Source organism: Montipora capricornis, chromosome 8 (genome assembly GCF_036669925.1).
Source record: "Montipora capricornis isolate CH-2021 chromosome 8, ASM3666992v2, whole genome shotgun sequence".
Lineage (NCBI taxonomy): Eukaryota > Metazoa > Cnidaria > Anthozoa > Scleractinia > Acroporidae > Montipora > Montipora capricornis.
In genome coordinates this window covers 5,425,014-5,435,965 of record NC_090890.1, presented here as the reverse complement: position 1 = coordinate 5,435,965, position 10,952 = coordinate 5,425,014, and the positions used below count along the sequence as shown (strand labels likewise).

Sequence of the window (10,952 nt, the reverse complement as noted above, 5' to 3'; positions counted from 1 at the left end):
GCTTTATGTTCATAAAGAAATTAAAGAATAAATAATGTGTAAAAAAATTGGCACGAACACAGCGCTCTCCCTAGTTTTCAGCACAACTGGTTGGGGCCTTTTCAAACCGGTAAAGCATTTAGTTAATATTGGACGTTCTGCAACGGATAAGCGACTTCTGAGCGTTTGCAGGCGGTAATAAGTGCTTTACAAGCGGTAGATTTTACCGGTTACCGCCTAATAAGGAGAACCCTGGAACGTGGTTGCTTTTCATTGGCTCGGACAAAACTGCTTCAGTTGTGGTTTGATTTGAGCCAGACAACTTGTCATCACAAGAATTACGATTGGCGGAGAGGGTATGAAACAGTCAACTGATTCAGTACTGATAAGCCACCACTTGATATTTGATTCCTATTGGTTAAAACTGTACTGAATCAAACATTCCAGTTTGTAATTTTGCATTCCAGTTTGGATTTAGCTGGTGTTAAGGGTTAATCCGTGCTCCCCTTTCACTGCCATGTGTGATGCCCATTCATGTGGGCAGGCACAATTTTTGTTATTACCTCTCCAAATCGGATCGAGATGCCGTGGGCAAATCGCTGTACCCAAATCTTAAACCTAATCCGATAGGCAATGGGAAGCCAATAAAGTTCGTAGAGAGCTAGTATAGTAAATGGTTAGAACCCAAATGAAAACGAACAGCATACTTAACCCTTTCAGCCCCGTGGGGTTCCCCATTGACGAGTAAAATTGTCTGGCGTTAGACAGAGTAAAATCTATAAGTGGCACTATTGGGAGTGAAAGGGTTATTAAGACTCCATTGGTAGTACGGTGTCTAAGTGGCTACCCACATGTACGCATTGCGTACCTACTTTTTTAAACAACGCCGAGAAATACGAAAACACAATAGTTTCAATGTTCTGACTACAGGATGCTAAACTGGCACAGCAAGATTAATTGACCAGTGAGAGGGAATAACTATCTTAAGCCAATTTTCGAAATGCCTTTCTTCATCAGGGTTTCCCAACGAATGATTTTGGCGTATGGAGAAAGAGAGGGAAAGGCATAATTTGAATAACCGGATTGTGCATCTCTAGTATAAAAACGGCCAATTCCGTCCTGACGAACAGCATTTCTCAATGGGAACGTGTGAGCAGTTCAATTAGCTCATTCAAAGTCCCTGGATCAAAATACATGGAGTAACCAGGTATCCAGACAAAAAAAATTGTGACGAAAAAAGAAGCAATTCCGACATTGGATGAATTTAGACATGAAATAAAAAATTATGAGTTTGACGTCAATTTCAGAAAATTAAATATTACAGTCTTAATGGCATCCCCTCCTGTTAGGAACTTTTAATTAGCTTTCGATAAGAAAGATGAAATGGGATGCCATCACTTTTCTATAGGCTGTGTTTCCCTCATTTACATAATAGAATTTCTATTTTTAATGTTCGGTGATTATTATTGTATAAAACGCTCGTAGGCTGTTAAATGCCCAAGTATTTATTCTGTAACAACTGTCTCCATTAGCCGAAATCATTCCTTGGGAAACCCTGATGAAGAAAGGCATATTTCTTTCAAAATACTAGCTTAAGATAGTTATTCCTTCACCGTTCAATTAACCTTGCTGTGCCGGTTTAGCATCCTGTACTCAGAGCATTGAACCTATTGTCTTTTCGTTCATTTATCTTCTAGGTACACCCCAGATTTCTGAGAAAAACTTCCTGGTTTTGATTATCAGCAATGGTGGATAAGAAGTTGGACCTTTTGGAGCGGCATATGCAAGAGCTTAGCGTTGCAAGAAAGGAGGGAGACAGACAAGGCAAGGGTTTGGCTTATTTCAATCTTGGTATATACTATCAGGGCACAGCTGACTTTAATCAGGCCATAACAAATTACAGAGAAGCATTAGCTATTTTTAAGGAAGTGGGTTTCAGGGCCGGAGAAGGGGTGGCCTATGGAAATCTCGGCAACGCTTATCGAAGTCTTGGTAATTTCAAGCAAGCCATAGAAAACCACCATCAACATCTTAGTATTGCAAAAGAGGTAGGGGACAGGGCTGGAGAAGGAAGAGCTTATTGCAACCTCGGCAACGCTTATAAAAGTCTTGGTAATTTCAAGAAAGCCATAGAGTATCACCATCAAGATCTTAGTATTGCAAAAGAGGTAGGGGACAGGGCCGGAGAAGGAAGAGCTTATTACAACCTCGGCAACGCTGATCAAAGTCTTGGTAATTTCAAGCAAGCCATAGAGTATCACCATCAACATCTTAGTATTGCAAAAGAGGTAGGGTACAGGGCCGGAGAAGGAGCAGCCTATGGAAATCTCGGCAACGCTTATCAAAGTCTTGGTAATTTCAAGCAAGCCATAGAGTATCACCATCAACATCTTAGTATTGCAAAAGACGTAGGGGACAGGGCCGGAGAAGGAGCAGCCTATGGAAATCTCGGCAACGCTTATGACAGTCTTAGTAATTTCAAGCAAGCCATAGAGTATCACCATCAACATCTTAGTATTGCAAAAGAGGTAGGGGACAGGGCCGGAGAAGGAGCAGCCTATGGAAATCTCGGCAACGCTTATAAAAGTCTTGGTAATTTCAAGCAAGCCATAGAGTATCACCATCAACATCTTAGTATTGCAAAAGAGGTAGGGGACAGGGCCGGAGAAGGAAGAGGCTATGGAAATCTCGGCAACGCTTATCGAAGTCTTGGTAATTTCAAGCAAGCCATAGAGTACCACTATCAAGATCTTAGTATTGCAAAAGAGGTAGGGGACAGGGCTGGAGAAGGAAGAGCTTATTGCAACCTCGGCAACGCTTATAACAGTCTTGGTAATTTCAAGCAAGCCATAGAGTATTACCATCAAGATCTTAGTATTGCAAAAGAGGTAGGGGACAGGGCCGGAGAAGGAGCAGCCTATGGAAATCTCGGCAACGCTTATGACAGTCTTGGTAATTTCAAGCAAGCCATAGAGTATCACCATCAACATCTTAGTATTGCAAAAGAGGTAGGGAACAGGGCCGGAGAAGGAGCAGCCTATGGAAATCTCGGCAACGCTTATCAAAGTCTTGGTAATTTCAAGCAAGCCATAGAGTATCACCATCAAGATCTTAGTATTGCAAAAGAGGTAGGGAACAGGGCCGGAGAAGGAAAAACTTATTGCAACCTCGGCAACGCTTATAAAAGTCTTGGTAATTTCAAGCAAGCCATAGAGTATTACCATCAACATCTTAGTATTGCAAAAGAGGTAGGGGACAGGGCCGGAGAAGGAGCAGCCTATGGAAATCTCGGCAACGCTTATGACAGTCTTGGTAATTTCAAGCAAGCCATAGAGTATCACCATCAACATCTTAGTATTGCAAAAGAGGTAGGGGACAGGGCCAGAGAAGGAGCAACCTATGGAAATCTCGGCAACGCTTATCGAAGTCTTGGTAATTTCAAGCAAGCCATAGAGTATCACCATCAACGTCTTAGTATTGCAAAAGAGGTAGGGGACAGGGCCGGAGAAGGAAAAGCTTATTGCAACCTCGGCAACGCTTATCAAAGTCTTGGTAATTTCAAGCAAGCCATAGAGTATCACCATCAACATCTTAGTATTGCAAAAGAGGTAGGGGACAGGGCCGGAGAAGGAGCAGCCTATGGAAATCTCGGCAACGCTTATGACAGTCTTGGTAATTTCAAGCAAGCCATAGAGTATCACCATCAACATCTTAGTATTGCAAAAGAGGTAGGGGACAGGGCCGGAGAAGGAGCAGCCTATGGAAATCTCGGCAACGCTTATCAAAGTCTTGGTAATTTCAAGCAAGCCATAGAGTATCACCATCAACATCTTAGTATTGCAAAAGAGGTAGGGGACAGGGCCGGAGAAGGAGCAGCCTATGGAAATCTCGGCAACGCTTATAAAAGTCTTGGTAATTTCAAGCAAGCCATAGAGTATCACTATCAAAATCTTAGTATTTGCCAGGAAACAGAGGACCCAATAGGGCTGGCAATCGCATGTTATCATATTGGTCACGTTCATGAATTTTTTGGCTCCTTGAGCAAAGCTCTTAATTACTGTCGTCTAAGCGTTTATTATTTTGATGAAGTTAGGCGTCTTCTTAAGTCAGAGGATGCATGGAAAATAAGCTTTCGTGACACAAAGGGGTTTGCGTACACCGCTCTGTGGACAGCACTTTTGAAGAATGGAGAGGTTGATGAAGCTTTGTATGCTGCTGAGCAAGGACGAGCACAGGCTTTGGCAGACATTTTAAAGATGCAATACAGCGTTGATGAGAAACCTATGGTGAGGGTAACTATCTCTTTGGTTATGAAAGATCTACCTTCACAAACTGTTTTCACAGCACTTGAAGGGAACACGATCAGCTTCTGGTTGCTAAGAGATGATATCAGGTTAAATTTTAGACAAAAGAAAATCGAAAATGGAACTGCCAAGTCTCTGATGAAAAGTACGTTAGAACAGATCAATGCAGGGGTTGTTTTGCGATGCGAGAATCGTTCACTTGAAAGACAAGGCAGCGACTCCTTGAGCAGTAGGGAAAGTGTTGAAGAAACTTTTCAGTCTTTGAGCTTCTCTGTGCACTCTTTGCAGCCCTTGTATGATGTCTTAATCAGTCCTATAGCAGACTTGATCCAGGGCGATGACTTAGTGTTTGTTCCTGATGGACACTTTTGCCTGGCTCCTTTTTCTGCAATGAGTGACTCTGTCAGGATCCGTGTAATTCCCTCGCTGACTGCTTTAAAATTGATCACTATGGCACCTGATAACTTCCAAAGTAAGAATGAAGCGCTGCTTGTAGGCGATCCGTGCTTGAGCGAAGTCACTTACGACAATGGTGAACCCATGTATGGACAGCTGCCCTGTGCGAAAAAAGAGGTGGATATAATTGGAGAACTTCTGCAGACCGTGCCTCTTACAGGAAAAAATGCAACCAAAGCTGAGGTGCTGAGGAGAATGAAGTCAGTTACCTTAATCCACATTGCTGCACATGGGGATGACGGATCTGGAGAAATTGCTTTGGCCCCAAATCCCGAACGCACATCCAAGATCCCCGAAGAGGAAGATTACATGTTATCATTGAGCGATGTTCAAGCAGTTCACCTTCAGGCAAGACTGGTTGTGCTTAGTTGCTGTCATAGTGGCCAGGGAGAGGTAAAATCTGAGGGTCTTGTGGGAATAGCCAGGGCTTTCCTGTGTGCTGGTGCCCGGTCTGTACTGGTGTCACTCTGGGCAATCGATGACGAGGCGACCTTCTTGTTCATGAAGAGTTTTTACCAACACTTGGCAGATAGAAAAAGTGCAAGTACAGCTCTTCACTATGCTATGAAATCTCTTCAGGAGACAAAGAACTATTCGGCCATAAAATACTGGGCGCCATTTGTGTTAATTGGCGATGATGTCACCTTTGAATTTGGGGAGCTGGAACACGAAAAGAATGGTAAGTGCTATTTAAATATAACTTTAATGACTGAATCGCTGTACTTTGTACATGTTTTTAATCAGGAAGTTGTCGAAAGGAGCAGGTACGTTCTTCACAGAGAAATGGCTTTAAAAACGGTTGCCAGAGTGGTTATTTTTACTCGAACTGCTTTGGCTAATACCTGAATTAAATAATGTCTGCATTCACCGAGTCAGCTACTTCAGCTTCCTGCAGATAGCTAGCTGTTTGAGCCTGTGTTATGATGGAGTGACTGTAAAACTGATCGGTGATTGTCGATTTCTTATGTCAAGTGAAGTGAATAGGAATTGTTGCTATTAACTCTAGCACAAACAGTTAAATGAATGAATTAAGATAATTGTTATATTATTTACTTGTCAATCAGAACGAAATTCGTTATTTGCATTTAATCCACTACTTGTTTCTTTCTTCCTTGTTTTTCTTTTTCAGAAACGATGTCCAAAACGTGAAAAACTTACTTGGACTGCGATACGTCGATATGTTATTTTCCTTTCTTCGATTATATGAGTTATTGAAAACAATTCAATCATTGATACCTCAGTAGCTGTCAGACACAAGATATCATGCCAATTATAGTTAAAGTACCATGATATTTCAGTAGTATTAAGATACTGTTCAAGTCCTTACATTTGTGCCTTGTTTTGTAAGCATCTGTTCCAGGATTAGTTAATCACTTGATAGAAATCAGGGGTTTGTTTCCATAACTGAGGATCTAGCCGTCTTGTTATTTTGGCCCTTGAAAATAACTCCAAGCTTTTGCGGTTTGTTCCTCAGGTGACATGTATACTCTTAAGCTTGCTATACCAACTTTCCATTTACAATATCATTAAGTGACAGTCTCGGGGAATGTGTATTTTCTGTGTTTCTGTAAGGTTGGCCAAAGCTAAATAAGCAAATTAACTGTTTCGGGAGGTAAATGTCTATAAGCTAAAAAACAACCTACGGAAGGATAAATGTTTGGAAATTACAAAAATTTTAATGTAGCGTTCACATTTAAATGAGACGGAAATTCCTGGAACAAAACGCTTTATTCCTAAAGGGTTTGAATCGGGCACAACATTGAGTTAGCCAATTTGTTTATTGTTTATTTTCCCACAAAACGTGGTTCAAAAACAGACACTTTTCTGACGTTGATGAGGACTAGGACAATATGGGTAAATCTAACTCTTAGGTGATGGACTCTTGCTAGGGCCTGGAACCAAAAAAATGGAAAGTTCTTTCCTTTAAAGTTGTACATGTTGATTTTGTGATATTTTGTCACAGAGGGACTGGACCGATGCAAAATAATTCAATGAAATGGGCGATTTCTTAAAACTTCTAGAAGGTAAAAGGGCGTGTGGGGTAAAAGTTGCCTGATCTCTTAATTAATTGTGTGCATTTTAAACTCCTGGGGAGGTGGGACTTTGCCCATGCATATGCTTGTGGAAATTTTTGGAATTTTAAAAATGGTATGACTACCCGAGTCACGTCATTTCATACCACTTCGCACCATTGCAAACGTTGGTCAGAAACTCTTGAGTTGACAAAGGTATTAAAAGGGAAGCATACCATCCTTTCTCCATGTTAAGGCCCGTGCAAACGCTCGCAACATTGTTGCCCAACAAGGCGCAACATTGTTGGGCCCAACATGTTGCGAGCGTTTGCACACATGTTGTGTGTTGTTGCGTGTTGTTGCGACTTGTTGGATGAAGTTTGACCAGTTTCAAACTTCATCCAACAACTTGCAACAACACGCAACAACACACAACATGTGTGCAAACGCTCGCAACATGTTGGGCCCAACAATGTTGCGAGCGTTTGCACGGGCCTTTAAAACTGAGGGCAGGATGGGCACCCACCTCCTAAACTGTGCACCCCAAATCGAGAGTAAGGTCTAAGGTCTACTTCTCCACTACCATAGTCACGTCGACCACGGCTGAACGTGCAAACAGATTTAATCCGAGCTAAAGTCTTTGTCTAGCTCTCCTCCACTTATGCAAATTTGGAGTATTTTGTACCTGCTATGAACGGTCATCACTTCTTTCCGTCCCTCAAACTGACATTTCCCTTTTTATTCAACTTATACGATGTACAGTGTACTTTAGACTTCAAATTTACTTCAACGAAACAAAGATTTTAAACAAGCTGAGAAGATTCAAAATAGGCGAGGCAAAGAGTTGAACCCGGTTCGATGGCTTCACCTTGCAGTTTCCGATATCCTCTAGACCAACGAGACAAGCTCCCGGAAAGTCGAATAAAAGAGGACCAAGGGAACTACCCTGTGGTACATCACATTTCATTGTTTGTTTCTTTTTGCCATTTGGCCAAAAATCGCGATTTTCAACACTTTTGGAAAAATCGTTATTTCTCTTCTAATAGGTCTTATTTAAAGTGTTTTTTTTATAGCACAAATCTATGATAGTTAAGCTTTCCATCATTAAAAATTAGGCTATAAGGTGACTTGTGTTTCCTAGTTTTTTGGCCTTGTGAAGTTTGCCCAAAAATGATTTGACGATAGGTCTATCCCGATTGGGCTGGCAAACTGGAAAATGGTGCTTGAAAAATGGCAAAGAAGTGCTTAAATAATGCTCGATCTTTGAAAAAGGTGCTCGAAAGTTACTGATTTTCATCGGTATGCCTATTTTTTTTAAAAAAAAAAAAATAATTGCCCTTTCGTTAAGTTGTTTATAAATGTTCAGAGAACTAAAACATTACTGTCTTTTGAGCAAAAAAAAATTCCTCAGTGAAATATACTTTAAAGCCTGCGATGATTTCAAATTGCTTCACTTCAAAAGCAACATTTCAACCATGTAACTTTTCGGGTGTTTAATTTAAATTAGAGGGTGTTCAAGGTTTCGTACGCGCCTTTGTACATGTGCTATACGAATACGTGAGAAAATCCTGCAATCTTAATACAGATTGGAACTGTTCGATAGTGACTTAAGTTTCTTTTGCGATACATCTTAAACACGGCTGAGTCTTTGCCATGAGTCTTAAACGCCCATTGTCTCCTGTAGACCAACGCCTTCATTCTGCTCGACACCCAGGGCTTATCTAAGGAGCAAACTTTGACCTTCTGAGTGAGCATAGGGGTATCGATCGCTTTGATCAGAGTGTTGTAGAATGCCTCAGTTTTATCCTTCGCAGTTGGCAGGCTCCCAGCTAAAGTTTGTTAACCATCGCCCAAGTGCACATAGGCTACTCTGACAAAACAATAACAAAACAATAGAGTCGCAAGTTTATACGTACAAGGAAGGGTTACGTTTTTGCAAAAGTTGGCCGTCAAGCACTTATATTTCAACAGACTTAACTATTAGAGGGTAGTGTGAAGTGCTAGTTTTCTACTCATATAAACCATGTGAGCGTTAGCCCTACTAATGGAATTGGGCCTGTTACATATAAGGTAAAGGTAAAGTCACTTTATTTAACAGTCAGTAGTTCCTTCAGTTACGAATTCAAACTGGTATCAATGGAAGCCAACGGTGCGCCTTTTACCCCCTCCCTCTGTCAGTGCTCCGTTTTACGGATATTTAAAGCTATAGCTACACCGATCAGAGGAAAGTAGAAACAGACGTTGAAGTCATCGAAAGCCGCGCACTAGCCATCTGAGTGACGACTGCTCCTCCTCCTACTCTTCGTCCTATAGAAATGCGCCAGAGGACTGGAAAATGTAGAAATACACGTGGAATACCTCAACATTGTGTGGATTTCCTGTGTAACAGGCCCATACGAGGACAGAGAAAAACTCTGACCGGGGGTGACATTGGTATCTTTAATTCCCACGACCTGCTCCCGTCTGACCTTGTAGCTCAGTCGGTAGACCAGCAGTGATCTAACCCGAAAGTCGTAAGTTCAATTCCCGATCCTGATCAGAGTTGTTCTCTGTCATTGTGTGGACCCAATTCCATTAGTAGGGCTAATGCTCACATAGTCTATATGGGTGGAAAACAAGCACTTCACATTACCCTCTAATAGTTAAGTCTGTCAAGTTTATATGGCCGAGTTCTAATACTTTGTGGAAACTGTAAATCAAACGTTATTATACCAGGGAAATACCGGGAGCAAATCCTTTCGGAGTCGAGTGAAGAAGCAGCGAATAGGCCGAGTTCAATATATCAATATTAAGGCGTGGCTACGAGGCCTTATGGTCAAATTTCACAGCTCGGTTCTGTTTTCTTTGTCTCACAAGTCTCAAGGAGGAGTTCTAAACAAAACAATCTTGGAATTTAACCGTAAAGCCTCGTAGCTAACCATGAGTGAATATTGACATATCTAACGTGTGCTATTAGGAATACGGGACTCAATACCAGGCCACATTAGAGGAAGGCGAATGCTTTCACTGCGCCACACCTCTTCCCCCAAAGACGAAAGTTGTTGTGAAAAAAAATGGGAAACCAGGAATTTAGCAAAGTGTTTATAGGATTTAGAGCTCGTTAGCAAAGGCCAACCAAAAGATCTAACTTTGCATTCCGGTCTGACGGGTTTGCAGCTAATGATATACTTTTTCCTGTCTTCAAGTAACTCGTGAAAGTTTTTCTGAAAGAGGACCTTTGCAATAAGCCACCATCTCTGTTGTCGTGTGACGGTTATCGAAATCTTCTTCTCTGGACTACACTCAGAACCGGATGAAAAATATAAATTACCATCCGAGAAACAAGAAACCTGAACCCTTGTTTATCAAATTGGCTTTGAAGCACCATTGACCTTCCTGCTCTGGGTCTCACTTGGTATATTAAAATTTACTTTCCGTCGAGTCGGCGGAAGTGTCGTAAAAATTCGCAATGGATGGTTTACGATAGAAATTTGTTTGGCGTTTACGGGCAAGGCAAACGGCAGGCTTCTTTATTTCAAGAAAGGTGTTCCCTTTTCTTGAGAATTTGCTGTTTCCCTCTTGTCTTTTTAGAATCTGTTAGATAAGTGTAGCGAACAGGCAAGAAAGCAGCCGAAATCAAGCGTACAAGTTTCCAGATTTTTGGTGGAACCTTAAACTTCAGCCTGCCGTTCGCTGTAAATCCTTGGAGACCCAGACGCAATCCAGTGGCGAAGGGAGAAAGGGGAAAAAATTTCACGATCGAGAAAGAAGAGCCCTTTTCCAATCTTGTTTCCACCCCCATCCCAACGGAATGCCGCAAACGTGGATAGTAAGGAAAGGAACTTTAAGTGTCTAGTCTTCTAGCGCTGGAGCATTAATTGGGGACACTGTAAACTAAAATCGGCAATTAACACAAACCAAATTAAATGTTGGGTTTTGAGTAGAGGGAAAAACCGAAGTACCCGGAGAAAAACCTCTCCGTACAGAGTAGAGAACCAACAAACTCAACCCACATATGACATCGAATCTGGGAAATGAACCCAGCCCACATTGGTGGGAGGCTTGTGCTCTCACCACTGCGCCATCCTTGCACCCCATAATGATTTATAACATAGCTTGGATAAAACGCGCGTTCTGATTGGCCAATTGATGATTTCTATTTGCCCATCGGTGCACGCTCGCTGACGACAGCTGACGTGCGATCTAACTTAAGAAGAAAATG

The 10,952-nt window shown here is 41.7% G+C and overlaps 1 protein-coding gene across 1 annotated transcript in view; it reads left to right on the top strand.

Annotated features, from left to right (window-relative positions):
- The first annotated feature begins 1,724 nt into the window (after positions 1–1,724).
- The window catches only part of LOC138013609 (tetratricopeptide repeat protein 28-like), a 116,557-nt gene continuing 107,329 nt past the window's right edge, over positions 1,725–10,952 (top strand). The window contains exon 1 of the mRNA XM_068860706.1: positions 1,725–3,933. Coding sequence (XP_068716807.1) covers positions 1,725–3,933 — 2,209 coding nt within the window. The remainder of the gene's footprint in view (positions 3,934–10,952) is intronic.